The 24,100-nt window shown below is 40.1% G+C and overlaps 1 protein-coding gene across 3 annotated transcripts in view; it reads right to left on the bottom strand.

The window, feature by feature from the left end:
- The window catches only part of FREM1 (FRAS1 related extracellular matrix 1), a 177,789-nt gene that overhangs the window by 76,034 nt on the left and 77,655 nt on the right, over nucleotides 1-24,100 (bottom strand). For all 3 annotated transcript variants that reach the window (XM_061425261.1, XM_061425260.1, XM_061425258.1), the window contains exons 11-17: nucleotides 22,445-22,641; nucleotides 21,636-21,726; nucleotides 19,968-20,135; nucleotides 15,400-15,608; nucleotides 12,942-13,035; nucleotides 7,508-7,760; nucleotides 835-1,029 (exon numbers count right to left, since the gene is read on the bottom strand). In XM_061425261.1, the coding sequence (XP_061281245.1) occupies nucleotides 835-1,029; nucleotides 7,508-7,760; nucleotides 12,942-13,035; nucleotides 15,400-15,608; nucleotides 19,968-20,135; nucleotides 21,636-21,726; nucleotides 22,445-22,641 (1,207 nt within the window). The remainder of the gene's footprint in view (nucleotides 1-834; nucleotides 1,030-7,507; nucleotides 7,761-12,941; nucleotides 13,036-15,399; nucleotides 15,609-19,967; nucleotides 20,136-21,635; nucleotides 21,727-22,444; nucleotides 22,642-24,100) is intronic.

Genomic DNA, 24,100 nt, shown 5'->3' with positions numbered 1-24,100 from the left:
CCAGACTATTACAGAAAGATAGAAGAAATACTAAATGCTCCAGTACAGCCCTTTAGTCATTCTCAAGGAACTCTGATTTCCCCTGTGTCTCTATAGAAGTGACAAATGAAAATAAGAATTGCCAAAATGTTTTAATGATAAGCCACTGAATGTGGTTTATATACTCTTCAAGATCAGTTGTTACCTCTGTTTGTCAGAGCGTTAATTGCCTGAGAACTATTATGAATTGCTCATAACGAGCATTTTTTTTTATGCTGTAGTGCTTAATTATTCTGTGGGGATAATGCTTCCTTTCCAGAACACTGCTTGGGAGACAGTTTGCAAATTACAATAACATTCATACATATGCTTGCATTTCTTTTCTGAGAGTCAGAACATGTACATTGTGCCTACGAAGAGATGACTTCCTAAAAAGCAAATAAGGTTACGTATATATATAAATAGTCCCACTGGTATCCTCATTCTATTCCAATAGAAATTATTATGGATAAAATAAATTACTGTCTCTACCAGGTAAGTGATACTTTCCCATGTGAAATAAAAACAGAGTATCTGAGGATTACAATGTTGTCTTCACTTTAAAACACACACACACACACACACACTTGCATTCTCTCTCCATATGGATTTATCTAAATTTTTAAACAAGTTCTTTCTTTTTCCCTATAATCTTTCACAGATCTGAGGTTTCCACAAGTTTGTTTTGAGACAATTATTAGAGACAATTTTGTATGGTGGTTTTCTATTTTGACTATAATAAAGGGCATTATTTCACTGGACCATGGGTATGACTAGGTGAGATAATAGAAATGTAAGAGAAAAAAATATGGCCACCTATGGCAACTGAAGGCGGTTGGTTATCCACTGGATACACTGTGATGTTGAGATCATACATTGGAAAGGACTCATGAAGAGGAACAGATGGATGAGGTCCATTGTAACAGCAGCCATTCACAAAAGGACCAGCTTCTCTGTCCGAAACCACCAATGTAATGGTGTCGAAACAAGGCATCAGGCCAATCTCACCACCTGGAAGACACAACTACAGCTGAAAGATGACTTATAAAAAATGCAGAATACCAAGATGAAATCGCCTTAGACTTCCTATACATGCATAGAATGGCAAGGAAAGGAACTTACGTGGTTAAAATGTGAAACTCAATTTTATTACTCTGAAATTAAATAGAGTCATGAAAATAATGCAGAAATGCTTGCCCATCTGTTGCCTCTGGTGAAAACCCTGCCAGCCATCTATCACCATATGGAGGGGCAAAACAGGGCTAACAAGGGTCTGACAGTTCACAAATGAACAAGGGAGACACAAAGCTGGACTCAGGATGGCTTCACTCTTCTCCCATATTATTAGTGTTAGGACCAACCACAGGGAAAACAGAAGGCACCCTGTCCCTCCGGTCATTGTCTTCACATTTGCATTAACCACCTTAATTGAACAACCACTCACTGCAGAAGAAGCTGAATAGGTGAAATACAAAGATAACCCACATCTTTGTCACTTGCTTCAGCATTTTCTTCATTACATATAGTCAAGATGTTAGCAAAATAGCAACAGCGCCTGGGTAAGAAGAGACCCTAATTTTCATCTTCTTTTTACTCTTGAGAGCTTCCATCTATGGGATTCAAAATGGTCCCAACTTAAGTTGTGAGAGGAAGAAGGAAGAAAATATGAGGACTAGATACTTTATCAGTAAATAGGACAATCTATTCTTGGATTACTAATGAACAGCACAGAAGTAAGAATGCTTACTATCCAGGGAGGCAGAAAAGTTATGTAGACATGCTTTTGATAATTTTCATACATTTCTCTAAAAGTGTCAAGAGGGAAGCAATTATGTTTGAAGTTTCCATGAGACTAGGGCACACGAGATCAGGAACAACTTCGCTTTTCACAAGACACATTGGTCAAATCTATAGAGCACTGTACTTGGAATTATTGCACCTGTTTAAAAAAATGACACAGAACATAAAAAGGAACAAAACTGGGTCATCTGTAGAGATGTAGATGAACCTAGAGTCTGTCATACAGAGTATAGTAAATCAGAAAGAAAAAAAACAAATATTAATGCATGTATTTCCATGTTAGTAAGGTCATGCTTAAAATGTCACATGCCAGGCTTCAGCACTACATGAACCAAGAACTTCCAGACATCCAAGCTGGGTTTAGAAAAGGAAGAGGAACCAGAGATCAAATTGTCAACATTCACTGGATCATAGAGAAAGCAAGGGAATTCCAGAAAAACATCTACTTCTGTTTCATTGACTACGCCAAAGCCTTTGACTGTGTGGATCATAACAAACTGTGGAAAGCTCTTAAAGAGATGGGAATACCAGACCATCTTACCCGTCTCCTGAGAAACCTGTATGCATGTCAAGAAGCAACAGTTAGAACCCTGAATGAACAACTGAGTGGTTTGGGATTGAGAAAGCAGTACAACAGGGCTGTCTGCTGTCACTCTGTTTAACTATATGCTGAGCACATCATAAGAAATTCCAGGCTGGATGAGTTATATGCTGGAATCAAGACAGATAGGAGAAACATCAATAACCTCAGATATACAACTGATACCACTCTAATGGCAGAAAGCAAAGAGGAAGTAAAGAGCCTTTTGATGAGGGTAAAGAGGGAGAGTGATGAGCCTACTTAAAACTAAATATTAAAAAAATTAAGATCATGGCATCTGGCCCCATTACTTCATGGCAAAGAAAAGGAGGGAAAGGTGGAAGTAGTGCCAGATTTCATCTTCTTGGGCTCTAAAATCACTGGAGATGGTGACTGCAGCCATGAAATAAGAAGACAATCGCTTCTTGGCAGGAAAGCTATGACAAACCTAGACAGTGTGTTGAAAAGCAGACATTACTCTGCCAACAAAGATCCATATAGTCAAGACTATGATCTTCCCCAGTGGTGATGCGCAGTTGTGAGAGCAGGACTGTAAAGAAGGCAGATCATCAAAGAATTATTGCCTTCAAACTGTGGTGCTGAAGAAGACTCTTAACTGTCCCTTGGACAGCAAGGAGATCAAACCAGTCAATCTTAAGGGACATCATCCCTGAATACTCATTGAAAGGACTTTTGCTGAAGCGCCAATATTTTGGTCACCTGACATGAACAGCTGACTCATTGGAAAAGTCCCTGATGCTGGGAAAGACTGAGGGCAGAAGAAGAGGGAGTCAGAGGATAAGATGGCTGGATGACATCACCGATGCAATGGACATGAACTTGGGCAAACTTCAGGAGATGGTGAGGGACAGGGAGGCCTGGCGTGCTGCAGTCCATGGAGATGCAAAGAGTCAGACACGACTGGGCAATTGAACAACACCACCAATGCATATATAGGGAATCTAGAAAAGTGGTACTTATGAAAGTATTTGCAGGGCAGGAATAGAAATGCAGATGTACAGAACAGACTTGTGGACACAGAAGGGGAAAGAGAAGGTGGGGCCTATTGAGAAAGCAGCATTGACATTCATACACTACATGTGAAAACAGATAGCTAGTCGGAAGCTTCTGTATAGCATAGAGAGCCCAGCTTGGTGCTCTGCAATGAGCTAAAGAGGTGGGATCGGGGGCTGTAGTGGGAGGGAAGCTCAAGAGGGAGGGAATGATTCACTTCACTGTACAGCAGAGATTAACAAACATTATAAACCAATTATTCCAATAAAAAAAATGGCAGACAAGGAAATATTCAAAATGATATTACTGAGTAACCAAAGGATTAAAGAATGAGAAGACTGGGCTTATTTTTTAAAAAAGAATAAAGTTGAGACATTAAAATCAAACAATCAGCCTTCTACTTTAGGAAAAGTGGGGGAAAGACACCACTCATCTATTCATATTTATAAAAAAATTAATTGGCATAAAGCTTTTTTATGTAATACTCACTTGATAAATACTTATTTAATGCTTGTTGTATGAAAATTAGTGTTCTGTGTGCTCCAGCGGAGGGAAAGACAGACACGGTGAAAATGTCGAGACAGTTCAAAAAAATACCAAATGTTCAAAGACCTACTACATGTCAGGAGGGGACACAGTCTAATGGGAGGGAAAGAAATGCAGTCTGGTTAGATTATCACAGATGTGTGTATATATTAAGTGGAACCATATGAAATTGCTACTCAAAGCCATTTTTAACCTATTAAATGGAACATTCATCTATCTCAGCCTGCTTATTATGCATTAGGTGCTGAGGGTGAAGAAGGATGAGCGCATAGGCTGATGATGGCATGGGGGGCAGAATGTTCATGGCAGGGAAAGTCAGAGAAATCTTTCCAGATGGCCTTGCTCACTTTGTACTGAGCATTAAATAATGAATGGTTTATAAGGCAAATAAGGCAGAGAACTGGGAGATGGGAGAGAAGATGTGTAGGAAGAGGGAGTGGGGAAGAGAAATGGAAAAATAATTCTACGAAACGAAAACAGCTTAACCAAAAACCCAAACAGAGTACATTCAGTAACTGTAATTTCAATATAAGAAAAACATGTGAAACATTCATAGAAAGAGCTGGAAAAGTTGGCTGAGTGTTAAGCCACAAAAAAAACAGCTACAAAATGGGTCGAAGAATTCTTTACCTTGAAATGAGATACAGTCTAAAGATATAATTTATACTGAAAACAGTTAACTGGACTGGTATTTATTAAATAATTTTTGAATGGCCTCATATTTAATGATTGGAGAATAGCAAATTAGTAATAATTTTATATCATAAAATATTATTCAATGATTAAAACATGGTTACAATAACTTTGTAACATTTAATAATATTTTAATAAACATTTTTAGATGAGAATCTAAATGAAAAAAGGAACTGCACATACAACATGATTGCAACTATGTTAAAAATTACAATTAGAAAAAGGAAAAGAAAACATTGTAATACTGAAATGTTAACAGTGATTATCTTTCTGAGGTAAATAAGGTGATTTTTCAAAATTTTATCATAATTTTCTAAGCTTTCTGTAATGACTATATATTATTTTCATAATCACAAAAATAAATAAGCAAATAAAATAATGGTGATACAATTGTTATCAGGCTTCCCTGGTGACTCAGCAGTAGAGAATTCACCTACAATGCAGGAGATGCAGGTTCAATCCCTAGCCAGGAAGATCTCCTAGAGAAGGAAAAGGCAACCCACTCCAGTGTTCTTGCGTGGACAATCCCATGGACAAGAGCAGCATGGCAGGCTACAGTCCATGGGGTTGCAAAAGAGTTGGACACAACTAAGCGACTAAAACTACAATAACAACAATTGTTCTTTGGTCATCTTGATAACCAATGTATGGAGGTAAGCACAGGGCCACTGAAATTTTAGCTCCTATTCTGAGTTTCTCTTTATTCATTCTAGAACAGTGCTGATCACTACCTAGTAACCGAGTGAACATTACAAGCAAAAGTATCATTCAAATAAAATATTTTTGAATACAGTATTTCTGTTAATTTATTAACATAACAAAAATGTCTATCTGAAAGAATTTGTACCAGAGTCCTACTAGGTCTTTGAAGAAAAAAAAAAATGTGTTAACACTCCCTTATATGGCCATCACATTAAACGAGAGTTATATGTATGTCTACTTGTTGTTTAGTACCTGGAACAAGGCACAGGCTTGAAGAGAAGATGGCTTCATCTCACCCATAATGTATCTATGGCAAATGAGCCTTTCAAAGATGTTAAAGTTATGTAACAAACCATAATATTGGTCTCTAGATCACTTTTCTGATAGTCTGTTTGGGTAAATCAAAAAGAAGCACCTATTTGTGAACTCTGACATTGAGAGACATTGAGTAAGTGGACTATACTTCTCAGGAAAAGGAAAGAGCCAGCAAAACTTTTTCTAAGTCATGTACAGATGTGAGAGTTGGACCACAAAAAAGGCTGAGCATGGAAGAATTGATGCTTTCCAACTACGCTGCTGGAGAAGACTCTTCAGAGTGCCTTGGACAGCAAGGAGATCAACTAGTCAATCCTAAAGGAAATCAACCCTGAATATTCATTGGAAGGACTGATGCTGAAGCTCCAATACTTGGGCCACCTGATGAAAAGAGCCGACTTACTGGAAAAGACCCTGATGCTGGGAAAGATTGAAGGCAGGAGAAGAAGAGGGTGACAGAGGATGAGATGGTTGGATGGCATCACCAACACAAGGGACAGGAATTGGCACAAACTCTGGGAGGAAGTGAAGGACACAGAAGCCTGGCATGCTGCCGTTCATGGGGTCGCAAAGATTAAGACATGACTTACCAATTGAAGACTTAACAGAGTGAGGATAAAGAGATATTATTTCAAGAAAAAAGATGTCTAGTGGAGTGATCAAAGTATGTCATACTAATTGGCCTTGAGGCAACTGGTATCCTAATAAGTTGTTTTTTTCCAAAGTGCATTTAAAAATATTATTTCAAAATGTTTTCCCCATGTCCAAATTAAACTTGAGCTATCTCAGTTCCCCTCCTTGAATTCCCTCCCACATCACTGCTTGTATTCTCTTTCTCTGTTTTTTCAAATAAAAAGATTTGAATTCTGACACCTCTTATTTCCTGTACCACTCACCTGGCCTGACACACTCAGTCATACTTCCCCCTGGAATCTAGGTTAGAGAGGCATATGGATGAGTAATCATGAAACAGTAACGGAGTATGATAAAAGTTAGTTAGAGGAAGTCCATGGCATTATTACTGAGGAAGTGCCTCCAACCCAGAAATCAAATTTGGCAGGGCTAGTGATGTCATGAAGGACAGAGGTGTTACTATCATTATTCCATGGGAATGGGGTTCATCTTAGGGTCTGGATTATACTCCTTTGAGCCTACTATGCCTACTATCGTGATCTATAGATTACAGATGTTGACATTTTTTTATGTGAATATTTTACATAAGGAACAAATGCCACCTAGATAGCAATATAATGCAATGCCAGAAATGTAACTACAATGCTAACAAACAAGCATTTACTGTATTTTCAATCTGTGTTCATGACTGTCAGGTGCTATGGGCAAGTTACACAAAGCATAAAACATCATCTTTGCTCTTCAAGAAACCAAAGGGGCAGACCAGTTACTTCTTAGGAACTAGCTGATAATCAGAAAACTTCTCAAGTTAATAATATAATTACCTTAGGGAGCCTACTTCAGGCATTTTTGGTATGATATATGGAACCAGAGTGGGATGGCCAAACAGCCTTCTTCAAATTGACCAAAATAGGGATGGGGACAAGCCAGAGTGAATCGAAAGTCTATGGAAGCATCAGGAACATAGCAGCAATAACATTTGTTCTTTCTGTGAAATGCACTGTATTACTGAGAGATCTAGAAATACTGCTGAATATCGTGATAATATTTGAAAAATAGGATATGGGCTCCCACTGCAGCTTCTCTGGTTTTAATGGAAACAAACATTAAGACTGAGATTATCAGAGCCCACAGCAAGAAGTGAGCTAAGACTCTGTAATGTTGTTGCATCCCTGCGCCCAGACTCACCACAATGCTGTCACTTACCTGTGTGCTTGTACGTCACAGCCCCTGCGACAACATCTTCCTGAGAGAACTGATGTACTGTGACCCCAGCTCTCCTCACGGTCCCATGCTGAGGTTCTCCAACAATCATGAACATCAGCTTTAAATCATCACTGTCTACATCAGTAGCAAAAATGTATTCAGAAGTGATGACAACCTCTTCACCCTCAGAGCAATGCATCATGGGAATGAGGTCCGCCTTTAGCACTGGTGGCTCGTCATTTACAGGGAACACCTAAGCAGAGGGGGTGAAAAATGCATGTTTTTGAGAAAAGAAAGCAATGACAAATTGTCCAACTGGTAACTCATTGCTCATAATTGGAATAACAGACTTTTTTAGTCTTCCAGACACGCAAAACAATAGCTATGGAATTTGGCCAAGCTGTTTGTATCTTTTAACTTTCCCCATATGAACCATCTTGGAAGAAATGACCCATATGAGAGACATTTAAGGTAGGAATGGGGGAGTATGGTTATGGTTTGGGACCCAAAGCTCTCGTTTGTTTCTAGACAGACAAAAAATAAATGTAATACAAAGCGTCTGTCACCCAAGCCCCTATCCTCCTTCGTCCAATCTATGCATATTCTGGAGGAAACCTAGTCCTTGTGGTCTGAGCATTTACATTTACTACATCAAAGTTATTCATATTTCAAATTACTTGGTGATTACAAAACTCTCCTTCCTTTCAACTTCCTGCCACCCAGGAAGTTTCTCTGGACATATAATAAGTAGCAGCTGCATTTCAAACATTTTGAGTTAATTCTGAAACTCCATAACTGTTAAATCAGTACCAGTTTTCAACGTGGTAGTACATTTTTCTCTCACTGTCATTAAAATAAAACCCTTACGTAGAAAGGAAAGACAAGCAACATGAGATTGCAGTGACTGTCCAAAATTTTAAAAGATTTTGTATAATTTGAAAAAGTATGTTTTCTAAATAGGAATAAAGGACAGTCCGCCTCTGAGTTCACAACCACAACTTGGTGTCTGCTGCACATTTATTTATCAAGTTTGGCCTGTGAATACCCTCAACCCTGTATTTCCTTCCCTCATACTTCAACCAATATGATCTTTTTAAAAAATTATTATTTTTTATTTTGGCTATGCTGGGTTTTTGTTGCAGCACATGGGCTTCAGTGGTTGCAGTGTGTGAGCCTAGTTGCCCCACTGCACGTGGGATCTTTTCCCTTTCCTCTTTTACTTTCATCAAGAGGCTCTTTAGTTCCTCGCTTTCTGTCATAAGGGTGGTGTCATTTGCATATCTGAGGTTATTGATATTTCTCCCAGCAATCTTCATTCCAGCTTGTGCTTCATCCAGCCCAGCATTTCACATGATGTACTCTGCATTAAAGTTAAATAAGCAAGGTGACAATATACAGCCTTGATATACTCTTTTCCCAGTTTGGAACTAGTCCATTTTTCCAGGTCCGGTTCTAACTATTGCTTCCTGACCTGCATACAGACTTCTCAGGAGGCAGGAAAGGTGGTCTATTATTCCCATCTCTTTAAGAATTTTCCACAGTTTGTTGTGATCCACACAAAGACTTTGGCATAGTCAGTAAAGCCAAAAGGAACAGACCAAGTAAATGGCTATCCAAAGATGGCATACAGGTATTATATTATGAGAAGCTGGCAGATCATGGAGGACTTCTCTGAGAGCCATTAGGCCCCAACTTTTTTGGAGTAGAGATATTATGTTATTCATTTCTATATTCCCAGGCTGAGCACAGTGCCTACAATATTCAGCTTATTCAATGAATTTCTTCTGCTGACACACAGTAAGGAAGTAAGACAGGAAAAGGAGCGTAGTCCAAGTTCAAAGTGAGAAAATCTGAGTTGATAGGTGAATGACAAGACAAAGCTAGAGTGAAAACATCTTTAATTTCAGATGTATACTGGAACATTTAGAGGCTAAAGTCATGATACCTGGGGCTTACATTAAAATAATTCAGCAAAGAGAAAATAAATGAAGGAAATATGGTAAAATGATAGCAATTATTAAGAACAGGTGATTGATACATGGGACTTTATTATGATATTCTGTCTACTTTGACACCACCCTTTTGGCAAAAAGTGAAGAAGAACTAAAGAGCCTCTTGATGAAAGTGAAAGAGGAGAGTGAAAAACTTGGCTTTAAACTCAACATTCAGAAAACTAAGATCATGGCATCTGGTCCCATCCCTTCATGGCAAATAGATGGGCAAACAATGTAAACAGTGAAAGACTTTATTTTTAGGGGCTCCAAAGTCACTGAAGATGGTGACTTGCAGCCATGAAATTAAAAGACGCTTGCTCCTTGGAAGAAAAGCAATGACCAAACTAGACAGCATATCAAAAAGCAGAGACATTAATTTGCTGACAAAGGTCCATCTAGTCAAAGCTATGATTTTTCCAGTAGTTATGTATGGATGTGAGAGTTGCACCATAAAGAAAGCTGAGTGCTGAAGAATAGATGCTTTTGAACTGTGGTGTTGGAGAAGACTCTTGAGAGTCCCTTAGACAGCAAGGAGATCCAACCAGTCAATCCTAAAAGAAATCAGTCCTGAATATTCATTGGAAGGACTGATGCTGAAGCTGAAACTCCAAAATACTATGGCCACCTGATGCGAAGAACTGACTCATTTGAAAAGATTCTGATGCTGGGAAAGATTGAAGGCTGGAGGAGAAGGGGACAACAGAGGATGAGATGGTTGGATAGCATCACCAACTCGATGGACACGAGTTTGAGTAAGCTCTGGGAGTTGGTGATGGACAGGGAAACCTGGTGTGCTGCAGTCCACGGGGTCACAAAGAGTTGGACAGGGCTGAGCAACTGAACTGAACTGAACTGAACTGATGTGGGATCTTAGCTCCCTAACCATGTCCCCTGCATTGCAAGGAAGATTCGTAACCAATGGACTACCACAGAAGTCCCCAATGTGATCTTTTTAAAATGTGGCTTTCATCAAGTCACCATTCTGTGCATGGGTGCCTGTGCATGGTTAGTCATGTCTGACTCTTTGTAACCCTGTGGACTGTTGCCCACCAGGCTCCTCTGTCCATGGAATTTTCCAGGCAAAAATACTAGAATGGATTGACATTCCCTCTGCAGGGTATCTTCCTGATCCAGGGATGGTATCTGAGTCTCCTGCATTGCAGGTAGATTCTCTCTCTCTTTTCTTAAGTCTGTATTTAATTTGTTACAATATTGCTTATGTTTCATGTTTTGTTTTTTTGGACAGGAGGCATATGGGATCTTAGCACCCTGACCAGGGATTGAACTCATGCCCCCTGCATTGGAAGGGGGCACTAGACCACCAGAGATGTCCCCAGGCAGATTCTTTATCACTGAAGCTTCACTGGCTTCCTAGGGACTTTCCTGGGGTATCTGACCTTATCTCATACAATGGGGTGCCTTTGTCACTCCATTCCACTCCACTGTTAACCCCAAGACACTGTGTTCCACACACATCAGGTCTTTGTACCATCTTTGCATCCTCATACTGTCCCTTGCCTGGTATGTTCTCCCCTAGCTTTTTTTTTTTTATTTTTTTTATTTTTAAACTTTACATAATTGTATTAGTTTTGCCAAATATCAAAATGAATCCGCCACAGGTATACACGCGCTCCCCATCCGGCTTCCTCTATGTTTAGGTTACATATGGCCTCCTCCAGGAAAACTTCTTGACAACTGAGACTCACTTAGAAACTTTCTTCATTTACCCCCTTTTAGTACCCTGTTTGGAGAAGGCAATGGCACCCCACTCCAGTACTCTTGCCTGGAAAATCCCATGGATGGGGGAGCCTGGTGGGCTGCCATCTATGGGGTCGCACAGAGTCGGACACTACTGAAGCGACTTAGCAGCATTCTATCCCATTTACTATTGGCTTATTAAGGGACAATATCTCTGTTCAAGTCCTCAAAGTAGATTGAGTGAAGACCCTCTTTATTATCGTTCTTGACCCTATCTGATTAATCTCACTAACACATTCATGATAATCACCTTGCAGCAGTTCACAAAATAGCCTCCGCTTTCAAATGCATAAAAGTCCAAAGGTGATAGAATTAAAAACATTGCTCCTGGATAAAAAAAAAAAAATCATGCATAATTGTCCCCAAATTGCCCAAACTTCTGATTGGCTTTCAAAGGACATGCTCTTTTCTCTAAAAAGTAACACAAACAGATTCTTTTCCTCAAAGGCACAGCTTATTGTCATTGATAAAAGATAGTCACAGACAGAAGATAGAGTTGGGATTTTCACCAGAAATTTTCTTTTCAGGAAAAAAATGTAAGCTTTCTTGATATGTAAAAGTCCACCAATAAAGAAAACTCACCTTTATGAAGCTTAAATGACATACTTCTTTTCATCTAGGTTTAAGACCATCATGAGAACTAAGTGGGAAAATGAAAGGAAGGGACTATGCATTGAACCTGGCATGCGTAAGTGCTCCTGAATTACAATCACCTGTGAACTGAGCTCTGTGGCAGTCGTGAAGAAGAAAGAATGCTGGCCTGATGACCAGAGTGCAGAGGTCAGCCCAGGTCTACATGGTCAAGTTAATGGCTTTCGACAAGTCATTGAACTTTTTCAGACCTTTGCTATAAAATAAAGATAATTCCTTTCCTGTGTACTTTTAAAAACACTAGATGGGTGTCATCATTCTAAATTAATTATTAACTGTAAAATATCTTGCAAACACATTATTATGACCTTTAACCATAATTTCATAGCATGAAGATCTGACCAACTGTAACAGAAATAGAATTTGGTACATTAAGAATAATTAGAGGGTCTTTAAGAAGCATGGTAAGTCTTCTGCAGACTTTCCTTTGTCACTAACTATAAGTATCTGCAAATCCTGTGAGTTATGCTTGTGGACATGGATAGTCACTCAACAAAGAAACTTGGGGGTTCCCATCAGGCCTTTGAGCATGTACTCAACCTTTATGTGCAGATTTTCCTTCATTTGTCAAAAGGGGGAAATTAATCATCTCAAACAGGCCAGGAGAATGTACAGTACAGGAATTCACAAAAACTCACATTGTGCATACAGATATGGCTCCTTGCACACAACAGGAAAAACCTCCATGATGCTAGCCTAACCCATCCAACTGCTAAACAAATAGTTTTGAATGTTACAGCTCAGAAATATTGGAAATAATTTATACAAGGAACCAATTGCTTCTTCAATTAAGTCTCTGAGTTTGAGGGAAGAGCATTCCTATCTTTAAATGGACTGGAGTGAGAAAATAGTATGCCCATTTCACCAAGATATTTTTGCTTTCTATTGCCTGTCCTGACACATTTCAAGACGTAAACAGGCACTTTCTTGCTTTGGTGACCATGTATCTTCATTTCTATCAGAGACCCCAAGAAGATTCCACACCCAAAACTTTGTTTCTGTAGGAACCAAGGAGGAAACTTACTACATACCTCAACGTGTAGGACATATTCAGCTGCGTTTGTGCCATCTGTGACCTGCAGTACTATGTCATCCTGAAGTTCCTCGGATCCATCATGCTGATATCTGTGGGGATGATAGTTGTCACTAATCTCTCAAGGCCACAGTGAGTGCACTGAGATTCCTGTCACAAGAGCTTTTCCATGGTTTTGGCCCTATGTTCAATCAAATAAATATATAACCAAAATGCCAGTATAATCTTGAAGTCACTTACATAAATATTCAAGCATCCTTGATGGTAAAATTGCTCCACCCAAGAAAAATGTGTTCTGTGCATTCATAACTTGTCCCCAAATCAAAAAGCAGCCCTTTAAGTTGTCACTGTAAAAACGGGAAGCAGTGGATGCAGCTCTGCCTACATACAGAAAACACTGCCTGGGGCCAAGGGGACCCTGACACTGAGCAGTGACAGACAGAAGTGGGACGATGAGTGGACTCTGGTGATTCTCCCTCCTCCCCGGCTTTTAGGGCTAATCCTTCCCTTTAGTTACACTGTTACACAAATCAGTTTAGCTCTGCCCTGAAGCCTCATCTATGGATTACTCACTACCTCTCTCCTGCCATTTCCCTCTTGCCAATGACTAGGTCTTTCCCTCTCAACCTAAGAAGATTCTTGAATCTCTTCAGACTTAAAAATATTTTTTTCTTGATCTATTCTTGACACTATTTTCTTTTCATTCTCCAGTCAAGTTTCTTAAAGGAACTGTCTAATTGTAGACTTTCAATTCACTCTCCAGTCTACTGTAGTGATACACTGTAAGTTTTAAATAATTGTTGAACTGAGCCAAATGTTTGATACTGACTCATTCATGCACCAGTTAGGGATTCAATTCCAGTGGTGGAGAAAGCCCACCTCCAACCTCCAGTTTCCCTCCCAACACTGCCTCCTATGCTTTATTTTGTCACACTCCCTGATCAAAAGTAGACTGACATGTGATAATGTGCTAATTCAAATAAATTTAACCATGCTATTATCCTTAAAAGGGCCAAATAGGTCTAGGAGTACACATTCCAAAGTACGGCAATGGAAGCAAACAGAACTTCTTTTAAAACCAGACTCTTCCACAAACTTGCTAAGTGACCTTAGTTAACCTCTTTATGCCTCAGTTAACTCAACTGTAATATGAGAACAGAACCATCTACCTTATCAGGTTTGGTTGCTGTGAAGTTTCATGAACAAGACATAATTGCAAGCCATGGAGAAGGCAATGGCAACCCACTCCAGTATTCTTGCCTGGAGAATCCCAGGGACGGGGAGCCTGGTGGGCTGCCATCTATGGGGTCGCACAGAGTTGGACACGACTGAAGCGACTTAGCAGCAGCAGCAGAAGAATGCTTGAACTATAGCTCAAGAATGCTTGAACTATGTGCTGGCAAAATTGGTACCTTTTTTCTATCCATCATTCATTCCCTAGAAAGAATTACCTAAACAGAGCTCTCTTTCTAATGGGTAGGAAAGAGCTGAGATCTTGGGGTGGCGGGGAGAGAAAATTTTAATGAAAATAAGAGTAGTGAAAAGAGCTTAAGATATTGGAAGCTGTAAATAAAACAGTGTTACTAAACTTCTGGATGAAAATGCTCTTCCTGTACACAAATCCCCCTTCTTTGTCAATTTCCAAATGCAAAACTAAGCATTTGAGGCCTATACTTTATCAAAAAGACCAAAATTCTAGTTTGCAACTTGAATTTGTACAAGTAAGAAATTAACCAGTATGTCTGTCTACCTGACAACTGCGTTTGAGTATCTTGCATTATTTTGCAGAGAAAGAGTTTTACTAGATTTTTTTCTTTTTTAAGTGTCTTACATAATGACATTAGGCAGAGGAAAGGAACATCCTCAAGGTGACGGGAACTATTAATACTATAGGCCCACTACAGAACTATGAAGCAGGGATTACTCCGTCCCTGACAATAAGAGGCCCAAGCACTAGTCTGTGTCCTGCCTAATCTACCCTACTTATTTGCCTGCAAATCACCTCCCCAGTAGAATGGATTAAAAAGTCACACTAAAGACATCAATCAACAGAATTCTATCCCAGAATTTCCAGGGTTATGAAGTTGGGTTTTCTGAAAGCCAAATTCAATTATGTAGATTAGCCTTATAGATTAGCTCAGACTCAATTCATCTAGTTTGACTGCTACCCTTTGTGATATGTGCTGTTGCAGCAAAATTAATATTCATGGCAACTCAATTTTTGCTGTTCAAATATTCATAATATCATTCCCATCAGTACAGCAAGCTGGAGGGGAAGAAAATGTCTGGAAGGAAAACTATAGGGTTGTTATTTCTAATGTTCAACTGCCCCTTGAGTGTATTAGGTGGCGTGTTGCTACTCCTGCAAGAATTGAATAAACTTCTTACACTGCCTCACAATTGATTCAAATGGGAGCCAAAGCATATAAAACAAAGAATCCAGGAAGTGTTCTAACCTAAGTTTTAAGGCCTGGAGGTCTCCCCAAGGAAACGTGGTCCCTTTGTTTAGAGGGAATCCATTTAGCTCCACCATTCCATGCTGAGGTGGACTCTGCAAGGAGAGGTGGATGTTGTCCAGTTTAGTGTCCTCATCAGAAACCAGGACATGCTGTGTGCTGATGACACATTGACCTCCCTCAGCCACTCTCAGAGGTTTGGTAAACACCTAGAAAGAAGGAGGAAACATTTAAAGCCTTGTTCACGAGGTGTACCTGAAAACAGAACTCATGAAAGCAACAGACAACTTCCAGCATTGTCTTTACACGTCAATCCAACTTTCAAGAATGTTCTAAAGGGGACAGACTCATAGATGAACATCTTGGCTAAAAAATATTTTTTGCTAAATGCTTTCAGTTCTAAACATCGATGGACACAAAGAAACAAGGCGGATCTAGAAACCTGAAAGCATCTACATTTCATTGATCTCAGATCCTGAATAGATCTGAGCAATCAGATCTATCAGCAGCAATCAGATTTATCATCAGTGTATGATATCTAAACTATGTATCTAAACTAAGAAAATAACATCTCTCATCATGTCCATATCTATCATTGCTTGGCACATATGTACCTTAATTTACAAAATGAACAAAACCTATATTAAATTTCCTGAGGGAAAGAATCCATGTTTTCTTACACCCTAAAAATTCTTAAAGACTTAAGTAACTGATTGGAGCATTTAAGCGTTAGGGTAGTGAGCATTTTAGAGATGGGAGTCGAACAGGGAAACTGAAGACTGGAAACTGAAGAATTCACAGGAAATAGATTCATTCAAACATTAGACTTAAATATTAAAGCCATAAAGATAATTTTCTATAATAGAAAAAACCCACTGCTCAATAAAAATTCATTTGAAAGTAAAAAGCAAATTTGAACAACTGGGGATATTTATCATTACTTTGGGAATTGGCAAGAAGTGTTCCATGGTCAAACACAACCGGAAAAGAGTCACATATTAATATAATATCTTCACCTTGGAGGTTTATAAGACTCATAATCATATTCATGCTCTGAGATCCTAGAGTAGGAAAATCTGTTAACTTTATTTAACCTACTATTTTCTCAAATTTGTATTACTACACAGAATCAAAAACAAGTTGATACAGCTGGGCTACAAGTCATGGGCTTTGAAGGCTCCTCACGAACAGTCTGGGATGACTGCTCTGCTAATGTGAGGACACAATGTTCTCCAGGGAAGCAGCACTCTCTTCAGAGCAGCTGCCACTCCTAGAAAGGAGAGGTTTCCCCAAGGAGAGATCTTGAAAAGGGGGTTGGGAGTGAGGGGGCAAGAAATGGGCAGAGGAAAGGCAAGTGAGCAGGAAATCACAGCGTCCATGTACAACCCTGCTCCATCCTCCCAGCCACCCACAGCTGCCCCAAGGGCAGCCCTTGGGTCATAGAAATGATGACACCAAGCTCCCTGGGACGACTACCTTGTATTCTTTAACAGACGAACTTCTTTCAGCAAAGCAAAACATAAAGTAAGTGCCTTTTCTCCCTACAACCACGCACTCCCACCTTTCCCAAGAGTCTTACTCTCATTTGCCACACCTACATTTTCACTGATTGTAGGAGAAAGAAATCAGAGAAGGCAATGGCACCCCACTCCAGTACTCTTGCCTGGAAAATCCCATGGATGGAGGAGCCTGGTAGGCTGCAGTCCATGGGGTCGCTAAGAGTCGGGCACAACTGAGTGACTTCACTTTCACTTTTCACTTTCATGCATTGGAGAAGGAAATGGCAACCCACTCCAGTGTTCTTGCCTGGAGAATCCCAGGGATGGGGGAGCCTGGTGGGCTGCCATCTATGGGGTCGCACAGAGTCGGACACGACTGAAGCGACAGCAGCAGCAGCAGCAGCAGGAGAAAGAAATAAAGGGAGCTCATATTTACAGAGGATTATTATCACTGAAACATGGTTCATGTGTGCCAGCCTAGTTTTGTCCTGAGTTACACCAATTAAGATCCCAAGATGCTAAATTTCAAGAAATATACTTTGCCTCATTCAGTGATTTTCAAATACATATGGTTTTAGAACAACTTTAGAAGACTAAAAGCATAAGGCTAACTTACTCTCACTTTTTCATCATTCACCTTCCAGTCCCTTCCTTAACCCAGTGTTTAGGTTTCTGGAACTTCAGGTCAGTATGGCATCAAGATTCTCTCATGGTTTCACTCAACCTAGCAGTCTGTGGATTTTTAACATCAGGGAACAGCTCCCATGACCATTTTCAAGGAGGAAACTCATTTAATTGACTTTTATTTTATTATTCTCAGTTACTATGGTACTATTTCATTTGTCTCATACACTGTAGAAAAAATACAGAAGCCCCTATGCCTCTTGAGTCCCAAGTCCTCATAACAACTCCATTTACCTTCAAATGACAGAGGTAACTATTCACTTCACTCTTTCTGTTGGTTTCCCCCCTCCTCCCAACGGATCATCTTTCTCTAGCAAGAGGTTTGGATATTTTACATAAAAAAACAACTTCTCTGTGATTGTTCTGGAAAACACGGTAGCTTCTTTGGATGCTGTGCTATTTCAGTGCATGCGTTTCATACACAGAAAAGGATGATCTGAATAATATCTAATCAAATTCACAGACATTCAGAACTGTATTTTCAACATGGAACATGATCTGGTCCCCAGCAGGGAAGAAGACAAAGAATCCAGTTTAGATTATTTTGTGTGACCTCTTGGGGGGCCATCTTCTACCAAAACTTGCAAGCTCAGAGGCCTGAGGCGTCAGGCCGGTGAGGTAAATGAGTGTCCTGAGCTGGATGGATACTTTGGTGACTGGGAAACATGCCCTGTCCAGCTGCTGCAGAGTGGGGGTGGGGTAGGCTACAGAAGTCAGAAATCCAGAAACAAACACAGAACAATTTTATCGAGATAATTCACATACCATACAATTTACCCCTTGAAGGTGTAAAAGACAATGTCTTTTAGTATTTTCACATATTCAAAGTTACGTAACCATTATTATCAAGTTTAGAATATTTTTCACACACAAAAACAAATACCCTGTCTTTATTAGCAATTACTCCCTATTTCCCCACAATCTTTCCCTCTCCCACCCTCCCATTTCCCCACCTTCTCCTATGCTGTGCTGTGTCTCTGCCCATGGGATTCTCCAGGCAAGAATGGTAGAGTGGGTTGCCATGCCCTCCTCCAGGGAATCTTCCCAACCCAGGGATCAAACACAGGTCTCCCAAATCATAGGCAGATTTTTCACCGTCTGAGCCACCAGGAAAACTCAAGAATACTGGAGTGGGTAGCCTATTCCTTCTCCAGGGGAACTTACCGACCCAGGAATCCAGCCAGGGTCTCTTGCATTACAGGTGGATTCTTTACCAGCTGAGCTACCTGGAAAGCCCCAATGCAGTCCTAAGCAACCACTAATCTACTTTCTTTTCCTATAGACTTGCCTATCCTGGATCTTTCAATATGCGGTCTTCTGTGACTGGGTACTTATCTTTGAAATAATGTTTTCCAAGTTCAACCAATTGGTAGCACATATTAGTACTTTATTCTTTTACGTTGAGGATTGATATTCCAATGTATGGATTGCCACATTTCATCTATCCATTCAGCAGCTAACAGAAATTTGGGCAATTCATTATTTTCAAGTATCATTTAGACTCATCAGAACAGTTGTGCAGGTTGGATAAGTGCCTCAGTCCCTCAGCATGAGACTTCTGCCCCACAACTTCGGGCAGGTGCAGAGATGATGGGGAGAGCACAGGAAAGGGAGCATCCAGGCTTTCCTGGTTTCATTTCAGGTGGGGGCCTGAGAAGGTGGCCTCTCTCCTTAGGGATGTGACATGGGTGGGTTCTAGTCCCCGGTGGTTCCTAACGAATGGGTAATCACACTTTGTCTTTCCACTTATGAGGGAAGAAAAACAATCCTAGGAATAGCCACACTCATTAACCCTAGCACTCTGATGGGGCGGGGGCAGGTGGGGAACAAACTCTCATGATGAATCCTAGCCCTGAAGATACAATATGCAAGGTAGCATCGCCTTTGTGGTCTGGTTTTAATGAGAGACCCAACAAACATGAGGGAGTGGAACAGGATAGGATGCAAGGGTCCATCTTAATTCATTTTGGAAAATTAAAGCGCTTATTTAGATGACAGAGCAGCATAGCTAGTCTGTGGGGAGAGCAAATAAGCCTCTCTGGTTGCTAAGAGACTCCTAATTTAATCTCCTTCCCCTGATCAACACGTGAAACTCAGTATAAAGGAAAGGGGATGAAAGAGATTTTAATAAAACTTTGAAAATCATGCCAAATGATTTTCATGCCAAATAAAGCAACTGGAAAATCTCACCTTTTAGATAGAAAGTCCCATAGGAGGTGAACAACTCCCCTCCCCACGCTTGTATTCCCTACACTGTAGTTGGAAAATAGAAAAGTCCTTGGAAACAGCCTAAAGAGAAGTGAGCATTTCGAGTAAGTCTTTAAAAACCTTTTTCTCCTTCGGTCCTCCCTCCTCTTCATCCTTCGTATCAACCACGATACCTACCTTTGGGGCCTGATTGTCCACTGGAAGAATCGTGATGTTAAAGCAGATCCCATACAGCGTCCCACCGTGCTGGTTACTGACGGAAAAGGCAAACTGGACGTGTCTTGGATGCGGACCTACATCTTGCATGGGTGGCATGTAGGCCACTTTCATATGGTTCACAGCGTGCTGCAAAGCAAATCAAGACAGACATGTGGGTACCGACTGCCAGGATCAGAGACATTTAAAGACCTGGGGCTAAGAGACCCATCGGGTTAACTTAATATGGAAGATTGCAAACACTTCCATCATCAATACAAAGCTCTATCTTACAAATCACATTTTCTAAAAATGGGAGGAAAAAGAACAAAGAAATTAAGAAAAACTATGGCAAGGGCTTAAAGTCAGCCAACTCTATAAAAGACAGGAACCTTGAATTCCAGCCCTATTCCACCATGAAGGAGCTGTGTGATATTGATCAAGCTACTTAAACTTCTGAGGCCCACGCACCCTGGAGCCCGAGCTCCACAAAAGAAGCCACTGCAATGAGAAGCCTATGCACCCCAAGTAGAGAGCAGCCCCTGCTCACCACAAATAGAGAAAAGCCTGTGCAGCCATGAAGTTCCAGCACAGCCAAGAGTAAATAATTAAATAAATAAAGTTATGAGGCCCCTGTTTCCTTATCTATAAAATAAATAAGGTAATAAAATAATAGAACTCATCATGAGGGTTGGCATATTCATTTCCCACTTCTAAATACCATGGGGTCACAAAGAGTTAGATATGATTTAGAGACTGAACAATAAACTGCAGTGAGATTCAATATATTGAACCTTAAACCTTAAACATATTGAACCTTGAACCTGAGGCGTAGCTGCTGCCTAAGCACTCATTATTACTGTCACCCCACTCAGGTCTTCAGAATATAGAACCATAGGAATAGGGAGAAGGTTAAGGAAGGATTTTGGAAAGCAGTATATTATGGGTTGAATTATATCCCCCATACAATTAGTTAAGATAAGGCTGTACTGGAATAAAGTGGCCCTTAATCCTACATAACTTGTGTCCTCATAAGAAGAGACAAGGGAGAACACAGCCACGGGGTGACAGAAGCAGAGAGTGGAGTGATCATCTACAAGCCAAGGAATGTAAGATTCCCAGCAAACCACTAGTTGCTGGGAAGAGAAAAGGGAAGACACTCCCACCCCACCCATGAACAAGGTTTTGGAGGATGGTATCCCTGCTGACACCCTGACTTCAGACTTCTCGCCTCCAGAACTATAAGACTATACATCTCAGTCCTTTAAAGCCACCTAGTCTGTGGTCTTTGCCATAGCAGCCTAGGAAACTAACATGTAGGTTATTAGATGAACTGAAATTGATAGAATGAAAACATATGCATCAGGTCCCTATATCAGAGCCCTAAACCAGGAACCTAAGTTGATGCAAAAGGCTGTATTGAATTATAATGAGATTTTATTATACAAACATATTCAACTGGATCAAGCATTTTCAAATACATGTCACTTGCTTAATGGGAATGTGCAAGCAGAAAGAATATAGACATCAGGTATTTGTTGCTTGTGGTGGATGTCAAAGGCCAAAATCCTCAAGAAAAATGCTAGGAGCACCAGACCTTCTCAGAGGACACTTTCATGTGTTTGTCAACATTTGAGCATAGCATCATACCTGAGTGAAATACTTTAACCCTGGAGCTGCAGGAGTCTTGGTTAGCCTTGGTATGCTGTCCACCATGAACAATTTCCCAGCATCTAAGTGTCTAAAGAAAAATACAAGAGAACACATAAGCTAATTTTCCAGGTAAAAATTAAGTCACACATTAGCCTGCAACCACATTTTCTAAAGCTAAAAGTGCTCATTGTCAGAAGAAATCAAATGTTCCATTTTTATATTCTCTCTTTATATCAGGGGCAGGGACTTAAGACTTACTAGCCTTAAGTCTAGTATCATGAATGCCATTCTCATCCTAACTATAAAAAGTATGTACAAAATTTCTGCTCTGACATGATGAAAGGGAATCTAACTACAATGAAATGCTGTTAGATACTCATCCTAAAAACATTTACTCACTATCATTTAGTACATAATTAAAGCCTAAGGTATATTCATGGCACTTTCTGGATTGGAATCATAGAATATGACCATTTTTGTAGCCTGAGATATCTAAAAATAAAGCTATGAAGACTCAGTAAATTGTACCTAAAAGAAAAAAGCATTCTCTTTAGAAAAAGGGATTAAAGACTGTTTTCAGCCTACTTAAGCTAAAGACACTACAAGTTGCAGGCCATTTACCTATTAACACAGCCTTTGAAGAAGGCAGAGACAAGTTTGAGATTAGAATTAATGCTGAACTGAATATAAGTTCATGTCTGACTAACAAAGCAAGTGAACTAAAGACTACACAGTGACACTTTCAACTCAATCCTAGAACACAACTTTCAACTAATAACCCAAGTGATGACTTTTCATAGAGATACCTGCGGCTGGAGGAGAAAAATGGAGGAGTGGTTATTGTATAGAGCAGCTCCCTGTCTTGTGATTCTGTATCTATAAAATGTAGATGTTTCTTAGTGATGTAGGCCACCTCCGTTTCCTTGACAACTAAATGCCGAGAAACTCCAGGAGCCTCTTTTGGAAGCTGGTCATTTACTGGAGTGACATGGATTGTCACCACCTGGAGAGAAATTATCTGTATCATTAATTTGAAATACCAAAAGGACACCAGAAAAAAGACACTCCACTATCATCCGATCAACTATGATTTTCAAAAATTTTATAATACACTTCCAGTGAAAAAGTTCAGGAGCTATTAAGAGCATGAGCTAAAAATGGATCATTCTCCATCCATGTTTCACTGTATCTTAAGAATACAATTATCACAATTACATTTAATGCAGTCCTGAGTACTATCAAATGGGCATACAATGCACAAAATACATTCCTGGTTTTATTTTTTGTTGTTGCTGTTCAGCCACTGTCTTTTCTAACTCTTTGTGACCCCAATGACTATAGCATGCCAGGCTCCTCTATCCTCCACTGTCTCCAGGAATTTGCTCAGATTCATGTCCACTGAGTTTGTGATGCCATCTAACCATCTCATCCTATGCCACCCTCTTTTCCTTTTGCCCTCAGTCTTTCCCAGAATCAGGGTCTTTTCCAATGAGTCAGTTCTTATCAGGTGGCCAAAGTAGTGGGCCTTCAACTTCAGTAACAGACCTTCCAATAAATATTCAGGGTTGATGTCCTTTAGGATTCACTGGTTTCATCTCCTTGCAGACCAAGGGACTCTCAAGAGTCTCCTCCAGCACCACAGTTTGAAAGCATCAGGTTTTACTTTTACATCTCTCTTTACCAACAGCCTGGTCTTTCTCTTCCTCCTTCCACTCTGTCATAATTCCTTGAAACCTTGACATAACTTTTGGTTCCTCTTTTTCTACCCACACAGAACACATCACTAAGTCCTAGAGTTTGTATTTAGAAATTTTTCGAAACAGTAACCACATCCTCCTCCCCAGCTGTCAGCCCCACTATTCCTGATCTTGCTCCAGCTTGCATAATTTCTTCCTTGTATCATCGTAACAGCTTTCCATCAGCCCTAATTTCAATAACGGATCTTGACTTTTCCATACCTCTAGTCTTATCTTTAAAAAAACACAAGCAAAATCAGGTTATTCACGTCCTTAAAGATCTAAAAAAAGATACAAATGAAGTTATCTACAAAACAGAAATAGACCCACAGACATATAAAACAAATATATGGTTACCAAAGCGGAAAGGCGAGGGAGGGATAAATTAGGAGGCTGGGATGAACATATATACACTACTATATGTAAAATAGATAACCACCAAGAACCTACTGTATAGCACCGGGAACTATTCTCAGTAGTTTTTAATCTATCCAGGAAAAGAATCTGAAAAAGAATACATGTGTGTGCTCAGTCATGTCTGACTGTGTGTGACCCTATGGACTATAGCCTGCCAGACTCCCCTGTCCACAGGTTTCTCCCAGCAAGGATACTGGAGTGGTTTGCCATTTCCTCCACGAAGGGGTCTTCCCAACCCAGGGACTGAACCCACGTCTCCTGTATCTTATGCATTGGCAGGTGGATTCTTTACCCCTGAGCCACCTGGGA

Source organism: Bos javanicus, chromosome 8, assembly GCF_032452875.1.
Source record: "Bos javanicus breed banteng chromosome 8, ARS-OSU_banteng_1.0, whole genome shotgun sequence".
Taxonomy (NCBI): Eukaryota; Metazoa; Chordata; class Mammalia; order Artiodactyla; family Bovidae; genus Bos; species Bos javanicus.
This window is presented reverse-complemented; position numbering and strand designations above follow the sequence as displayed.